The sequence below is a fragment of the Oculina patagonica genome, chromosome 2 (genome assembly GCF_052425735.1).
Source record: "Oculina patagonica isolate OP01 chromosome 2, crgOcupat, whole genome shotgun sequence".
Taxonomy (NCBI): Eukaryota; Metazoa; Cnidaria; class Anthozoa; order Scleractinia; family Oculinidae; genus Oculina; species Oculina patagonica.
Genome location: NC_135759.1, coordinates 19763436 through 19781565, shown reverse-complemented (window position 1 = coordinate 19781565; position 18130 = coordinate 19763436). Strand labels below are relative to the sequence as shown.

Sequence of the window (18130 nt, the reverse complement as noted above, 5' to 3'; positions counted from 1 at the left end):
AACGAGTCAGGCCTTCTGGAAGACCAGAAGGCCTGACGAGGCGGCAGAATATAGAGCCGCGAGAAGATTTTTATATGCGAAAAAAATCTCAGAAACACTCCAAATGTCGAGTAATGTAAGTAATGACTTGTAATGTAATGTAAGGTAGATTGTGACGACACAATTTCTGATGTTTTTAGCCAATCCGTTCAGCAGAATCTGTTCAGCACGTGCACACTTTGTTGTGGTTTGGCCAATCAGCGCGCTACTAATTTGTTCAGCACGTGCATGATTCATTGGCAACTAAAATTCCCAGACAAGATGCGTCTCAGATAACAAAGAGGTTTCAAATCTGTTCGCTTCAAAAAGCCAAAATTCCCGAACTAGAGATTGAAATACGAAAGAAACTTGAATTAAACTTTGTTTAGAATTTTAAAATTTCATTTAAGATGAAGGCAAGAAATGCATTCCAAAGCTTCAAGATTTCAAAAGCTTCGAAAATTTCGAAGTCATACAAATTTGCATGCGTAATTAAGTTAGGTCTGGCCAAGTAAACAACACGGATTTTATCGATGAGAAGAGAGTTTTATTTCGTTTCTCAAATTTATAATAAAAATAAATTCCCTATAGTACATTTTTTCCTGGATTGTCTGGCGTTTTTTTTCTCGGAAAACAGGGCCTTTAATTTTCCTAAAAGCTGGTTGCCCGAACACAATTTGCAGTATCTCAACAACAACAATTCAACGTGACATTTGAGACATCACGCATTGCACGTGATGAATTATTCTCGGAATAATAAAATAAACTTGTTCCATCTTTGGCCACAAACTTGTCCGACCAGGCTTTTACCTTTTAGAACCTCAAATTTTTGGAATACTTATGTGCTGAATGGATTTAACTGCAGTGTGGAAAGTTTGAAATGCTTTGTTTTGGCAAATCTTTGTAAAAGTTTGCTTTTTGTTTCGTAATTATTTTAATTTATATTTTCCGTGTTCAGTGGCTCATGGCCACTTTGATTAAGACCTATTGCTGGCTTGCAACTGACGTCACGGCGGCCATGTTGGGGGACAGGAACAAAGCGTTTCCCTCCACTGGGAATTTAACTTTTTTATCATGCAAATTTTGCGAAAAATTATTTTTAATTATTGTTTTGACCCCCAACATGGCCGCTTTGTCACGTGGTTGCAAGCCAGCAATAGGACTTTAAAACAGCGGAAACCTTTCCAAAATAGCGGCATCGGACAACAATAGCTTGAAACTCTCAAATAGCATGAAGTTTACAAGATTTCTCACTAAATCTTCACTACTTTGGTATTATTTTAGAACTTTTTCCTCATTTAGCCTTCATAAAATCGCATTTTATTCCATAAACATTCAAGATTTTCAAAGAAAACGAGCAATGTTCATTGATCGACGAAAATCATAAAGCGTCCCGTTGTACTCGTTGGCATTTCTACCGATAGGTATCACTAGTATAGTATGCATTAGGGTTTTTTTGAAGTGCTTGCTAAGCTCAGCCAGTGACTGTCATAAGGAAGAAGTTTTTTATTATCCATTCAGTATACATGTACAGTCATCCTTTATTAGCCAACTCGATCTGCTTTGAAGAGTACAAAATTAATACTGGTAACAGGCAAAACAAGTACAAATTATCAATTGGAAATGTTTCCTGCAAAACGTCTTTGAGCAGCAGGGTGTTCATTAGGCATTGGAGATCGGAGAATTCTCCAGCTACTACGTAGAATTCACCGGCTTAATTTCAAAGGCCTGTACCTATTTTGTTTAAGATGCGGAACCTTTAATAATGCGATGCAGTTACTTTACACTATTCTCCTCCTATTACAATTCTTAATGAAACCCTGAGCAGGCACCTTTGCAAAATCTATAACGCAAAGATACATTTAACAGTGCACTGTTGCCTGTGAATGTTGACCAACGACTGTCATTTTACTAACTAACAATTCATCACTTAGTACATGTTATGACTGGTCCCTTCAGAAACCAGTTAATTTAATTTGTTCCCCTCGAATCTCAGTGTTTCCCTTCGCTAGGGCTCTGCCTCGGAAAAGAAAGTTGACTGTTTCCCAAGTTGGGACCAGTATGCATAATATTATTATATTACTGTTTATAGACTCAGCATATTGTTTAGTGTATATTTATTGCCAGCGAGTGTTATTAATAACACCTTTAACCCTTCAATTTGCAGACTTAATACAGGGTCGAGCATCTCATGCATCAGCTTTGCTGGGTGACTACATGTGGGTGTTTGGAGGCTTTTCATTGAACTCAGAGCCCTTTGAGAACCTCATCAGGTACATGTGTACATACCAGATTAATGCCTTGTTAATGGGAACTACACTTTTTTAAAGTTAAAAACCCTTCACCCACTTATAATTTATGCAAGTGTCAACAGGGCCATACCTAGGATTTTTTGTCTGCGGGGACAAACTACGCTAAACTCCGCTGCTGGGGCAAACTCCAATATAGCTACAAGAAATAGCCCAGCAAAATCAAAAATTAAGTGGCTGTCCAGCTAACAGCGGTCTGGCGACTTTCGGGTCGCGAGTAAACCTTCCCTTTATTTTTTGTGACAGAAAAGGACTTAATGTGAAATGATTAAAATCGATCTAATTTTTTCCAGAAACTTTTTCTGTGCTTCGCTACAGGACAAAACGTATTTTACTATCTGAGAGCGGTTTTCAGGGTTATTCGATGGCGGAAATTCGGCAATTTTAAAAGCCGCGTTTCTTCGAAACGAATAAATATCGCAAAATTTTAAATAGTACATTACATTAAGCCGCATTTACCTTATATTATCAAGGAATATCGAATTATGTGATGAAAAATTTAATTAGCTTAATTAAATCAAAGACAACGCGGTTTGCGGTATGTTTTCTCGCATGACAGATTCCTCAAAAGTAAAAGCTAAAATCTCCAAAGCGGTACAAAAATCCCAGGTAAAATGCACTTCACAGCAAAGATCTAACCCTATTCTAATAGAAAATAAATTAAAAGGTCCGGGTATCGTTCTACTTTGGACGCGAACAAACGTTTTTAAGAGCTCATTTTGGCAATATTTACATTAGATTGCTCGTTTGACGGTTTATGCCCAGCGCATGTAATTAGATAGAAATGTTTTTACCAGCAGCTTAGAGTCTTGCTGTACATCCTCGAAAAACGAGTAGTTTTGGTTTTTATGGCCGTTTTAGTTTGTATAAATAAAAACGGCTGAAAGTCCATAAATAGGAATCGTTCGTCCGCTCGCACAATATGCAAATTTTGCTCATTTCCAACAGGTTGTCGATTTCAGCAAAGCAGTCAAAATTATCTCAAAGATTAAAACTTACTTTTTCTCAAACGTTTTCTTTCTTGAGTTTAGACACTCGGCAACTGGAGGCCTTTACCTTATTCTGACATAAAACAAACTCAAAGGCGAAGGTATTATTTTGCTTTGCATGCGAACAAGTGGTTAGGAGCTTCTTGGTCAATATTTACATCAGAAATACTCCTTCGACGGTTACACGTAATGTCCAACGCAAACTGTATGACTGAATAAATTTACTTCTTAACATCTCAGATTCATTTTATGCCTCTTCAGAATAACAAGCACGTTTTCTTCTAAGCCTTTGTCAGTTTCTAAACAAAACATTAAAGCGAAAAAATGCCATAAACAAAAATTCTTGATCTGTATTATTTACAGCGGGCTGTCAATTTCAGCTTTGTTTGTTTACATCGCAAAAACGATAAAGCTCTTCCCTAGGGAGGGAAAGTGGACAATACGCAAATAAATATCCAGATGCGCTTTTGATTTTTGGAACAAATATCGAGCTGTAAGAAAAAGTTCCTGTGCAAGGGCCGGAGATTTAAAATATCCTCCACGGCGGAAACGATAAAGAAAAATATCAAGAAATGAATTTTACATCAAAATATCAAATTCATGCAACTCCCTCTCCGTTTCAACAATAATGTTATGTTCCACCCCTATGAATATGGCAAACACCGCACTACTTGTATCTAAAACTAATTAATTAACAGAAACTACTCGGTACTTGAGCTCACCTACAATCACAAAAACGATCTTAATGCTGTTTTCGTGACATGCGTTTTACACAATAATTCCACCTTGCTCCTCGTTTATGCATTTTGTAACTTTTTTTTTCTCTTATCGTTAAAACATCAAATTTAATAAACTGTTATCTTTAACAACGACTCCAAATGAGAACATGACTGCGTGCACAACTTTTTCCCTTTGCTCATTTACAACTATCGGTAAACAAAGCTTACAGGGCACACACTTTCCAAGTTGAATGAAAACATGGGCTTTGAAAATCTTTTCTTTTAAATTTTATCACACAGAATGCCAGTCCATTTATTGTTTGGTTCAAGGGTACGCAAAAAGAAAAACAAAAAAAATCAAATGGAGTTAAAAGTTTGGTAAATTAAATTAAGAGAAGTTTTAATTTTGGCAACAGATAGCATTTCTCTGTGGGAAAATGAAAAAAAAAAAAACGGAGAATACTTCCCTCCCGGCTACATGTTAACTATAAACATCGTAGATGGATAAGGTAGGTGCATGATAAACTAAAACTTCAATCCGGTTTGAGCTGTAAAAGGAATGAACAAAAACCGACGCAAAATCGAAAACATTGAAAAGTTTCAAATACACTGAGTTAATTAAGCGCAGGTAATTTTCAAAACGCATAAAACTTCCTTAATCCTTTATATAGAATTTGGTTAAATAAGACAATGATGCGTGATTTGAACTATATTATCCCCGTATTGTGTGAATATTGTCATTAGAGAAGACAGAAAAAAGAATAGACAAAATGTTGTTTCTTGCTATTACTTACGTGATCCAACAGGAATAGCAACCTCAAAAACTTCCATCACTTCTCGTGCAATTTTCACAGTCACGACTCTGTCACTTTTAACACTTTTCTGCTTACCCTTGTGATCGGGATAATGGCATGCTGTGCGGCCAGTTTCATTTCCCCAGTCTTTGCCAAGGTTCGCGCGATGTCTTGGGCACACAAACATATTTTCAAGTTGTTGGGCAGTTTTACTAAAATAGCCAGCCCGTAGTAAAATAAGTCTGAAATGTCTTCCTTTGTTAAATGACATCTCCTCAGGAGAGCCGTAGTATCACTTTTGCATTCACTTAGAGGCACCAACTTGCTCTCTCCTTTAAATTCCCCACATCCAATTTCATTCTTCGTCGACATGTAACATGTCGTTGAAGACGCCATGTCTCGCACTCTCGGGTACATTGCGTGACAACAACACATCAACATTGCAAATGTTACATTACATTGGGAAGAGAACTTATTAATAAAAAAACAAACAAAGTTAAAATAAAATGTCTTTTTTTACGAGCTTCCAGTTGCCTGTGTCAAAACTCAAGAATGACTAATGTTTAAGAAGAAAGAGTTTTAATCTTTTGACTTGCTGAAATCAACAACCCGTTATAAATAAGCACAAATTTGCATATTGTGCGAGCGGACGAACGATTCCTATTTATGGACTTTCAGCCGTTTTTATTTATACAAACTTAAACGGCCATAAAAACCGAAACTACTCGTTTTTCGAGGATGTACAGCAAGACTCTGAGCTGCTGGATAAAATATTTCTATCTAATCACATGCGCTGGGCATAAACCGTCAAACGAGCAATCTAATGTAAATATTGCCAAAACGAGCTCTTAAAAACGTTTGTTCGCGTCCAAAGTAGAACGATACCCGGACCTTTTAATTTATTTTCTATTAGAATAGGGTTAGATCTTTGCTGTGAAGTGCATTTTACCTGGGATTTTTGTACCGCTTTGGAGATTTTAGCTTTTACTTTTGAGGAATCTGTCATGCGAGAAAACATACCGCAAACCGCGTTGTCTTTGATTTAATTAAGCTAATTAAATTTTTCATCACATAATTCGATATTCCTTGATAAGACAATGTAAATGCGGCTTAATGTAATGTACTATTTAAAATTTTGCGATATTTATCCGCTTCGAAGAAACGCGGCTTTTAAAATTGCCGAATTTCCGCCATCGAGTAACCCTGAAAACAGCTCTCAGATAGTAAAATACGTTTTGTCCTGTAGCGAAGCACAGAAAAAGTTTCTGGAAAAAATTAGATCGATTTTATTCATTTCACATTAAGTCCTTTTCTGTCACAAAAAATAAAGGGAAGGTTTACTCGCGACCCGAAAGTCGCCAGACCGCTTTTAGCTGGACAGCCACTTAATGTTCACTATGTAAGAAATTTTGTTTTCCTGGCGGGGGCAACTGCCTCCCCTGTCCCCCTGCTAGGTACAACCCTGGTCAAGACCTGTAATACCATCAATTTAAATTTTGCAAACTTATGAATAATTATCATGAGAAATTAAGTACAGTGTTAAAAAAACACTAATCTGAGACTTTTTAGTCTAAATCATCCTTAACAAGTCAGTCTAAAACTTAAAGAAAGCACTAATTAAAATTAAAAAAAGTCACTTAAATCTTGAGAAAACAAATTCCTATTAAAAGTAGATTTAAAAGCTACCAATATAAAAAATGTATAGTAACCTTGTAGTACAACTGTAGCCACACATTAAAAGAAAAATAACAGCTAGAGAAGCAAGAAATTGAATTCAGAGCACCAACGAAAGGATAGGAACAAGGAGTGAATTAAAAACATTGATATTTTCTAGATATCACATTCCAAGTGACAGTTGGGAAGTAGTATCACCTGCTATCAACTCTAGTAAAAGTCCATATCGCCGTTATGGTCACTCTGCCATTGCTCATAATGTAAGTATCATCTTAGTTTGCAGTTTTCTCTCTGACTTATTCTTGTCATTTTCTTTTGACTACTACATGTACATCGTGCAGTTGTGTGTGGGCATTTCCAAGAAATTAATAAAATTAAAAATTAATGGCTTTCTTGCTAATTTGCAATTTGATATGTTTTGTGCAATATGAATAGCCCAATTTCGATATATTAAAATTCAGCCTAAAACAATAGACCTCAGGACGAGGCTCCGTGGACTAAACTATAGAGTTTGTGGGGTTTATTCCCCGGAGCCTCGTAGTGATGTCTATTGTTTTTGACTGAATTTTAAAATATCGAAATTGGGCTATTTTATACCATTCCATAAAGTCAAGTCAGTCAATTCCAGTGGTGCCTATCTCAAAATTAATAATGGCCATCCCCGGGGGGTAAGGCATTCGCCTTCCACTCAGTTACCCATCTCGCATTTTTTTCACCTTACAGCATTGCCGATTCTTTAATGACCAATTCATCGATAAATGTACGATAAGTTTCTTATACATCTACATAGGACATAAATGGGATGTTAGACCTGCAGAATGACCAATTGTTGTAATAGTTAAAAGAAATCCCGGGAGTAGACTTGGGGGGGGGGGGGGGTTGGGGCATGGACACTGCTGGAATTGCCTGATGCATAATTATTACATACATTGTATACTCTGCGTCTCCATTATCTGATTTTATCTTACTCTTTCCTTTTCAGTCATCCCTGTATGTGTTTGGTGGTAGAATAGATAAAAAAGCAACCAGTGAGCTATGGGCCTTTGACACACGGACACTACATTGGAATTTGTTGTCCAGTCAAGCTGATTCACCTCTGTCTGTTGCTGGACACACAGCAACTCTGGTGCACTCCAAAATGATTGTCTTGTTTGGTTATGGTCCAGAGAGAGGCTACACAGACAAAGTTCAAGAATATGACCTGGGTAAATGTAATGATTACTTGTAATAGTCCTTATGTATGTCAGACTGGCTTGTTTCACCGCCAAGCCTTGCTTTTGAAGCGTTAACTTGTAAATATTAGTCATGAACGAATTCCCAAAGCAGCAAAGTTGAAAAGAATACCCTCGTGAAAACTGCATGAAGGTGGAGAAAAGTTGAGAATAATTTGCGTAAACAAGGCTTGGTGGTGGATTTTGAGCTTGTGACATAGTCATGCATAAGGCCTATTGAATTTTTGCAGCTGCAGTTAGAACAGCAAGTGAATGAATATGTTGTGGTAAACTTAAATTTATCTCTGGTTTTAAATTTTTCAAACCAGTTTGATTTTTATTTTCAGTCTCAATTTCTAATCATAACCTGAAACAAAAAAAATAAAAATTCAATTGGTTCAAAAAATTGGTTCAGATAAATTAAAGTGCCACTATGATCAAATTTTCGATTTCCATTTTTTTACATTTTCGTATACAAAAAGACTTTCTTACTCACCTTGCCAATTTTCAATCCATTACGAACATCAGAAGTCGTTTTATTTTAACGTTTATTTCCGATAATTTATGGCCGCCATTAAACAACCTTGTTCCAAGGCTTGCTTTGCGAATAGGGAGAAAATGACGTCAAAGGCTCCAAAATACCTCATGGGTTGAAATTAGAATAAAAAAATGTATTGAAAATCACGCGAAAAGAAACTTTGGACTTGTTTTTCATGCAATTTTCTATGCTGATTTTTTTTTTTTTTTTTTTTTTTTTTTTTTTATTTTATTTTTTTTTTTATTGCAAACACACACACAAAAAAAATACATCACAAAAAAGTAAACAATACAGCTACTTACAGACCAATTGCATACAAAACTTAAGATAAAATAACTTACACTTATTTTGCACTTGTCATGTAATATATACAAAGTAATACAAAGACAAATAAAGGGAAATATACACAGGAAATAAAGTAATATGAGGGCTATGCATTAGATTAATATTTGAACATATTACAACTTTGTTATTATTCTTACTTTTTTTTTTTTTTTTTTTTTTTTTTTTTTAGTGCGAGCAAAGTTATCTATTTTTTATTAATTGTGCAATAAGATACCCGGAGAAAGTTATTCAGTCATTGTTTGAAAATGAGAGCAGTTTTCTAATTTCCATTGAACAGTGACTTTACTCACGAATTCATTGACAGAGAGTTTTTTCTCCAGACATTTAGAAGCATAGATATATTGTTTGGCCAAGATGATGAGGAAGTCTAATCTGCGCTTTATGGGACTGGAAAGCCCTTCAGACAGATGCGATATGTCATGAAGAGCAATTTGTTTATTGGATAAAATGATCGGAGTATCTTGACAATGATTAAACCAAGATAAAATTTGTGAATAAAAGATTACAGAATCATTACAGTCAATAAAGGTATGTTCAATTGAGTCCAAACTAGAACAAAAAATACATTTGTCGTCGTTGGCTAGGTGGTAACGTTTGAGTTCTTTCTTCGTAACAGTTATTCTATGCAAGAAACGAAAACCGAATTGACGCAGTTTGTTATCTTTAGTTGATCGGTATATTGCTTGGAACTTTTCACTCCAGTTAGTAAAATTTTCAGGAAATCTTTCCTGCCACTTTTGTACACCACTTGGAATAATAAAACTGTGATTGGTTACTAGTTGGTAATAATTTTTGCAGCGTGCTACTGCTAGGTTAATCGAGGTTTCAGTTGAGGGGATGAAAGCGGAGTTTGATGAGAGATCGCGTGAAGGTATTAATGTTTGTGCAGCTTTCCTTTTAAGATGAGATGAGATGGCTGCAATGAGCTGGAAATAATACATGTAATTTGTTGTAATGTTGAATTTATTACTAAACTCTTCGTAAGATAAGAAATTGCCATTAGGATTTAACACATCCTGCACAAAAACAATTCCACGTTCAAGCCATGATTTCCAAAATAAAGTAGCATTTTCTATAGTTATCGACTTGTTGTTCCAGATAATAAATTCACCATTTGGGAAAATGTTGGTTATGCTCTTGAGTTCTTGAAAGTATTGGAGAAGTTCTCGATAGAAGAGGGGCAGACCCTTATCTAACAGTGCCACATTATAATTGCATTTGAGGAGAAGCGGAAGGCCACCATAATTTCGGAAGTAGTAGTTCGGTATTGCCTTCCATTTATCACAAGAATTTCCTAGGAGCCTACCAATCCAGGCCAGGCGCAAAGATTTAACTAACATATTGAAGTTGACGAAGTTAATTCCCCCTTCTACAACTGGTTGGTACATTACAAGTCTTTTTATTTTATCCTTCCTATTTTTCCACAGAAAAGCGAAAAGATTCTCCTGAACAGTTTTAATGACCGCTTCTGGGACAGTCAGCATAGATGCTGCATACACCAACTGTGACACACCTAAAGCTTTCGCCAGCAAAGATTTGCCATAAATTGTGAGATCTCTTGAGAGCCATAAATTTAATTTCATTTTCATTTTATTCACCTTTGAATAAAAGTTTTCTTCGATACATTTGTTTGTGTTATAGGATAAGTGGACTCCAAGAATTTTAATAGGTTCTTTTGTGGCTTTAAAATCCAGTATCTTCTGGTTGCTGTCTTTCATAGAGCCTATCCACATTGCTTTTGTTTTTTTCTTGTTTAATTTCAGTCCTGAAATAGTTCCAAAGCAATCCAAAATATTTAAGTATGGTTTAAGAGATGTAGCATTTTTTGTTATTAAAGTAGTATCGTCGGCAAACTGTGAAATCTTAACCTCCTGTTCGTCTGGAAGAGAGATACCTTTGCAGTTTGAGTCTTGGCGTATTTTTAAAGCTAGCAGTTCAACAGCAAGGATAAAGAGAAACGGACTCAAAGGGCAGCCTTGGCGGACCCCTCTTGATATATTGAAATAATTCGTTAAAAAGCCTCCGTTTATGATTGCACTTTGTACACCATTGTAAAGGATTGAAATCCATCTGATAACATTTGGGCCAAAATTAAACACTTTCAAAGTTTTAGCAACAAAATCCCATTCAAGGCTATCAAAAGCTTTTTCAAAGTCTATAAAGAGGAGCAGACCAGCGGTCCTTTTCGCATCTAAATGCTCCATTAAATCGCTTAAAAGTCTTATGTTTTGACCTATATACCTTCCCTTGACAAAACCGGTTTGATCGGAGTTAATTAGTTTTGGTAAACACTTCTCTATTCTCTTTGCGAGAGCTTTTGACAGAATTTTATAATCTAGATTGAGAAGAGATATGGGACGCCAGTTAGAAAGTTCAGAAAGGGCTTCGTCAGTTTTGGGTATTAAGGTTATTATTCCCCTCCTTTGGGAAATGGAAAGGGACCCACTTTCAAAAGCTGCATTGAAAGAGTTCAACAGATCTCTCCAGATAAGATCATAAAAGGCCACATAAAATTCTTTAGTAAACCCATCTTCACCTGGTGTTTTATTGTCCGAGAAAGAAATTACAACCTCTTTTAACTCCTCGTAGGTAAAATCGTGCTCTAGCGAATCTTGTTCCTCGGCGTTAAGTTGTGGAATTTCAATATCTTCAACAAACGACTCAAAACTCTGTCTTCCGGTACCTTGTGGCTCTCTGTTATGGCTCATTCTCGATGCATACATGTTGCTATAGAAACTCTCCAGTTCTTTCTCGACCTGTTTTGAATTTGATGTCACCTCGCCATTTTCTAATTTTACTTCGCGTATGAGCTTTTTTTCATAATTCGTCTTCTCCAGGTTAAAAAAATATTTAGTCGGTTTTTCCCCCTGTTCAAGCCATTTCGCCTTTGATCTAAACATAGCCTCTTTCCCTCTCTGTTCATATATATTTTTTAATTCTTCTTTTGCAGTTTCATATTCCGTTAAAACTTTCCGGTCTAAGACTTCGAAATCAGTATTACAAATTTTATAATCAAGTTCTTGTAGCTCGTTTTGAAGTGTTATTTCTCTTTTTCTGAGTTCAGATTTTTTTTGTTTAGAAAAATTCATTGTTTTCATACGTATTTCCATTTTAATCAATTCCCACAATAGTTGCTTATCGGTGACGTCGGAGTATTTTACATGTATTTGTGGATAAAAGAATGCAATCCGTTCCTTAAATTCATCATTTTTAAGAAGGGAATTATTAAATTTCCACGTTCCAGGACCTCTCTTAAACTCGTCTCTAATGGTAACACTCAAGAAGGTAGCTTTATGGTCTGGAGCTACTGAAGTTCGAATCTCAGCCTTTTGAGCATCCACGGAGATTGGGCGAGAGACAAGGATAAAATCTATTCTCGATTTCAAGTTATTAGTTTTGGATTCATAAGTGAAAGACTTTATCTTTGGATGCATTTTTCGATATATGTCGAGAAGGTTTAATTCGTCCATAAGATTTACAACAGCGTCTCTGTAATTCGTTTTTTTCCAGGGTAAACCCCCACTTTTGTCTGCCTTATTAAGTGTACAGTTCCAATCACCAGCAATAATTAGCCGGGAGGTGTCCGTTTTTCTCACGAGAGATTCACTTAAATTTTTAAGGAATTCATTTTGATCTCGATAATCAGTGGGTGCGTAAATATTTACGATGAAAAACGTTTCCTCCAAGACTTTAAGTCTTGAAATCATAATTCTTCCTTGAAAATCCGTTTGAACAACATCGAAGTTAAAAGTTGAATTCGGATTCAATAAAATACAGACGCCTTTGGAGTGTGCAGTTCCATGACAAAAAAAAATTTTGCCGCCCCATTCCGCAGACCATACTTTCTCATCATCAGGTTGTGAAAAAGTCTCCTGTAAACAAAAGATCGTAGCTTTTTGTTGTTTTAAATAACAAAAGATTGCTCTCCTTTTGTTCTGATTACGTAAACCTCGCACATTTAGTGAAATAATTTTTAGTTTACGTGCCATTGATGTTTAAGAATGAATTATAAAATTGGTTGTTAAAGTAATGCATGCCCCGGTAACTAAACAAAAACTGAAAAGAAACTAAAATAGACAAATGACTTACAACAATCGGACGCAAAAACATGATATGAAAAAAAAAAAACAACAACTTACCTATCAATTCTTCTGGGAAAAAAACAAGCAAACAATCCACATCGCCGATTATCAAGGCCAACAGTGTGTATCGGCGGGAAGAGTCAAATATATATTTAATGCAGAAAAAAATGCATAATAGCTTATAAGTTTGTTAGTTTTTAAATAGTAAAGAATAATGTACTTGAGCTGAAGTCCATGTAAATCACGAGGAAAAAGGTTTATTTCGGCGAAGAGCTGGCTAATGAGCTGTGTGAATTTTGATTAAGTCATCTTCGGAGTTAATACGGATTCGGCGACCCGTCGCCGTTGGTTTCGCGAATATCTTGCCATCTGTGGTCCACGATTTCCCCTGTGGCAGATTTTTAATCTTTTTACGGACCTTGGAATACAATGCTGCCCTCCGTTTCGTCAGGTTTTCATTGATAAAGATTTTCTCGGCGCCAAATTTGGGAGCCAAATCAAGGTTGCGTAGACCAAGACGAGCGCTGTACATTTCGTATTTGCTGGTATAGTTGGAGAATTTTACGATGATAGGTCTGGCTTTGTCTGCACCCTTGTAAAGGCGGTGACAGATATCAATGTCTTCTTCTTGTAGTTCTACCTTCAAAACTTCGGCTAGGTCGAGAACGGTGTTAAGAATATCTTCGTCCTCCTGCTCAGGAATACCATGGATTTCCAAATTAAATTTTCTTGAATATTGCTCAATGTCATCATATTTCGCTTCCAGCTCTGCCACTTTTTTCGATGACGCGGCATCCTGTTGTTCTAAGGTGAGAACTCTAGCTTCGAGCTTCTTGTTTTTCGTTTCGAGAGCTGTGTACTGCGCTTGAGTAAATTCTAAGCTGGCTTTTAGACTCGCATTTTCAGCTAGGAGAGTGGTAGTATTCTTTTCAATGCGCGAGAGCAGTTTCCACAGTTCTTGAAGCGATGGTTGCTCTGATTCGGCCAGGACACTAGCCTCGTGCATTGCTTCATTTAAATCGGTAGCGGACGTAATGGCGGCGGCGGTGTTTGTAGTCATGTCTTCACCAGTGTTTTGTTTCTTGGTCGCGTGTGCAGGCGGAGAATCACCACTTGAAGTACTGCTTTTAGTTTTCCTTTTCCCTCGTTTTTTCCCTGGCATTACTTGACTTAAAGATTAAGGAAAATATTACATTTTGGCCTTGATGGATCGGAGCAAGCTAAAACATGACCGTCCTCAATGATCCACTCGACCCAGTCCCTTTCTATGCTGATTGTTATTCTAATTTCAACCCGTGAGGTATTGATTTTTATGGGCTTTGTTATGCCACAAAATGTAATAATTGACGCAAAATGTAATAGTAACCCAAAATGTAATAACTTTTGACGCAAAATGTAATAAACTCGGTAACCCAAAATGTAATAACTTTTGACGCAAAATGTAATAGACTAAAGTAACGCAAAATGTAATAACTTTGACGGAAAATGTAATACCTTCAGTTTGACAAATGCCACCTATCAATCAGGTTGTTCACATCATCGATCACGTGACTACAATGAGTGCCAAAAGTTCTTGAGACAGTTGGTTGAAATGAATTCTAATTTTAACTTTCCCATGTAAGCTTAAAAGTGGGAAAAGGCAGATTCCGTTATTACACGCAACATTCGATCAGTCTAAATAGTCCGTACGGACTGCATTTGTGTAGTTTTTTTTCGTTCAGTAATTTAATAAAAGAAATGAAAAGTTCCAAATTTTGTAGCTGGTCACATACCAAAAACTCAAGAAAATACCCCCCCCCCCCTGTATAATATGCTCGCCCCGGGATATTAGCCCCCAAAATTCGAAAGCGCAAAAAAGCTTCCTATAATAAGCCCCATCCGCGTAGCAAATGGACTGTTAGGGTATTAAAAGCTACTTTTTAACTGAGTGTTTAAGCTGTGGTTCCTTCCTATGATAAGCCCTCTGTATATAAGCTCCTACCGAATATAAGCCTGCCAAATTCAGTGGCAGTTGGCTATTACAATTAAACGGAAATAGTAGATTTTTAATCTAGTCACGTGTTCTATGACGTGTACAGCTTGATTGATAGGTGGCGTTTGTCGGTTCCAAGTATAGATGCTCACATGTGTACTGCCCCGTAGAGCAAGGACAAAACTGAAGTTATTACATTTTGCGTCAAATTTATTACATTTTGCGTTACTTTAGTCTATTACATTTTGCGTCAAAAGTTATTACATTTTGGATTACTGAGTTAATTACATTTTGCGTCAAAAGTTATTACATTCTGGGTTACTATTACATTTTGCGTCAAAAGTTATTACATTTTGGGTTACTATTACATTTCACGTCAATTATTACATTTTGTGGCGTAACAGGCTTTGACGTCATTTTCTCCCTATTCGCAACCAAGCTTTGGAACAAGGTTGATTAATGGTGGCCGTAAATTCTATGGAATAAATGTTATAATAAAACGACTTCTGATGTTCGTAATAGATTGAAATTTGGCATGGTGAGTAAGAAGGTCTAATTGTTCACGGAAATGTAAAAAAATGAAATTCAAAAATTTGATCATAGTAGCACTTTAAACCACAACAAATACAGTGTACATGTAATCCTTCAATCATTAGCCCATGGTGTAGAGTTTGTGCAGTTGATTTTTAAATAAAGTCATCATTTTGCCAGTGCATTGCTTTTACAGTTAGTTTATGCCATTTTGTGCGAGCTAGACAGTTGTATTCCCTATAGAGCGTGCATCCCTTAAAAGTAACAAAAGCCCCTTTGCCTTTCTCTTATGCTCTTACATGTAATATTACTGTTAATGTTGACATCCTAGAGACTGGAAAGTGGAGTATATATGATGCTCCCACAGACATAATCGGGCCAACATATGGACATAGCAGTGTCTATGATCCTGTACAAGGGCTTATCTACGTCCATGGTGGATTCACTTGGCAAGGCTCAAAAGATGAACTGTCTACTGCATTGACATCTTATGATCCCATCGCAAGAGTATGGTAGGTTACTTTAAGCTCAATAATAATTATTAATAAAATTAAGATATTATTATATTACCGGTATATACACCTTCGCATTTGCATTTTACATTTTGTGTGCATGTGTTGCCACACTTTTGCCCAACTTGGCTTGTTGACAAGTTAATTAATCAGTTAATAAATGATTTATAAATACTCATGTCATTAGAGCGGTTTTGACTCAAGTGTCAAAAGAAATTTGCTTGTGCTTTAGTTTTGCATTACTAGGCTCAGTTATTGGTTTAAACATCTCGTGCCACATTTTCAACCAATCAGAACTAAAACCAAAACCAATTGTGTCTTGCTTGTGCACGTTTTCCTGTGCTTCGTGTTGGCTACATGTATTTGCTTCAAGTTTTGATTGTTTCACTGGATTGTCTGACTGTGTCCATTGTGATTGACCAGCTGAGGGTAATTACTTTTAATTAGCTTTGGTTTTACGACATTAATTGAAAACAGCTCTTAACTAATAATTATTACAGTGGAACCTCGATTTAATGAACCTCTATATAACGAAGTCCTCGATATAACGAACGATATTTTCCGTCCCAGTTATAGCAAAATATATGGAAAAGAACCTTGATATAACGAAACCTCGATATAGCGAACACATTTTGCCAGACCCTTGGCCCTTCGTTATATCGAGGTTCCACTGTACTATTATTTAATTCTCTAATGGTAATTAGTAAATTCTTTACATCTACAGTGGAATTCTCTTGAATTGAACCACCATAGTGCCAGCGAAACCTGCTGTTCATGCAAAAAAAAAATGTAAAAAAGGTAGTCATTAAGAGATTCTTAAATAGAGAAAATGACTGACTGGTTTAGAGCTTGAGGTATGGAAACCAGAAGGCAATTTTGAATTTATTGCTTACGGTGCCCTGTTAAAATTCCTTTTCAGGAAAACCCTTAAACGTAGCAGTGTTCCTCGCTACCTCCATTCAGCTGTTTTACTGGGTGGTGTGATGCTTGTGTTTGGTGGTAATTCACACAATGGCACAGTACAGTTACAGTCTGGTTTGCCATGCTTTTCTATGGACTTTCTTGCTTATGACACTGGTAAGTTGAGCCAACTGGGTTTGTTGGACACAAGGACTTGTAGAGCTGCAACATATTATCCAAATAGGATTCATCAGTTTAATTTTTGCAATTGGTAAAATGCTAAAATTAATAAGTATTGTATAATGTTTAATAAACTAGCAGCGATGTGAGCACCGTTGCAGACAAGACATCACAATAAGGAAAACACATTTAAAAGTTTACATTTAATGTACCGGTAAACTGTTAAAGTATGAACTAAGAGCAAACATCACCTAAATGAAGCAAAGCAGTGTGTTAACTGAGGAACTAGCCAAGGGTTACAAACTGAAGACTATTAAAGAACGAGAAACAAGCAAAGGATACATTGATGGTTTTCAATCATGAACTGCTGATATTTACTCCCTTAGTAGTGACAAAGCTGTAGACTACATTGTGCCATGAATATGTTAATTGGTCAATTCCTTTTAACAGTTTTGTTCCTTTGTTTTTGTGACATTTTCTTGAATCAATGTTAAGTACAGTAGTGCTCTTTTTGATAACTTACATGTAACTGACAGCCCTGAAGGTCTGAAAACTGTTTGAAGATTATTGTGGCTGTGTCGTAATTTTTATTTTTTACATCAGTTCAACTTCATGATCACTCCTGCGAAAACCTGGAAATTCATTCAAGCTTATGAAGTTTGGCAACCAATCATACAATGTTTGATACTGAATTAGAATGATCATGTTTTGGCATCAAATGTTGACACTTAGATGTATAAACTTAAGTGAATTTTTAACAATAATTAATTTTATTGCAGCCTGTGATGAGTGGCTGAGAATGCCTGAGTCAGGACTTCTGAAAGGTGCTGGGCGATATGGCCACACTGCCTTACAAGTCAACAGGTAAAACAGCTTCCAATATAAATGATGAAGATATTTTTTCTTAAGGTCATTGCCCCGAAATAAAACTGAACACAATTTTTTAACCAAACTTCGCCTACTGGTTTATTACTTCAAGGGAACTTAAATTTTGAAATAAAAAAGGGGGTCACCAGATTCGTTTAGGAGCAGGACGACCATGTATATTCCATATAATTCCTTTATAATTCCTCTGCGAGTACTGGCAAAGTACACTTTTTTAGCGATAATTTATTTTTCAAACACATGAATTGATCTGTTTTCATTTTACAGAAAGAATTTGATCGCTACACCCAAAATATGAGAAAAAATTGATAGGTCACCAGGCTCGTTTAGGAGAAAGTGACAATTTACTTCTCTCGCGGACTAAGCCGCATAGAAAAAAGCCGCCATTTTGTTGATGTGCTCGCGCGCGCGCGCTAATTACGCGTAAAATTCTGCGCAGTAAGGATGCGCAATGCAAAACAGGGCAATGAC

General features: G+C 36.3%; 1 protein-coding gene across 1 annotated transcript; it reads left to right on the top strand.

Annotated features, from left to right (window-relative positions):
- The first annotated feature begins 1536 nt into the window (after positions 1-1536).
- On the top strand, positions 1537-17642 carry LOC144638190 (attractin-like protein 1). Its single transcript, XM_078497393.1, has 6 exons — positions 1537-2291; positions 6664-6763; positions 7486-7708; positions 15514-15694; positions 16614-16771; positions 17554-17642. Exons 1-6 carry the CDS (start codon positions 2080-2082, stop codon positions 17640-17642), a joined length of 963 nt encoding a protein of 320 aa, XP_078353519.1. The 5' UTR covers positions 1537-2079.
- The last annotated feature ends 488 nt before the right edge of the window (positions 17643-18130 follow it).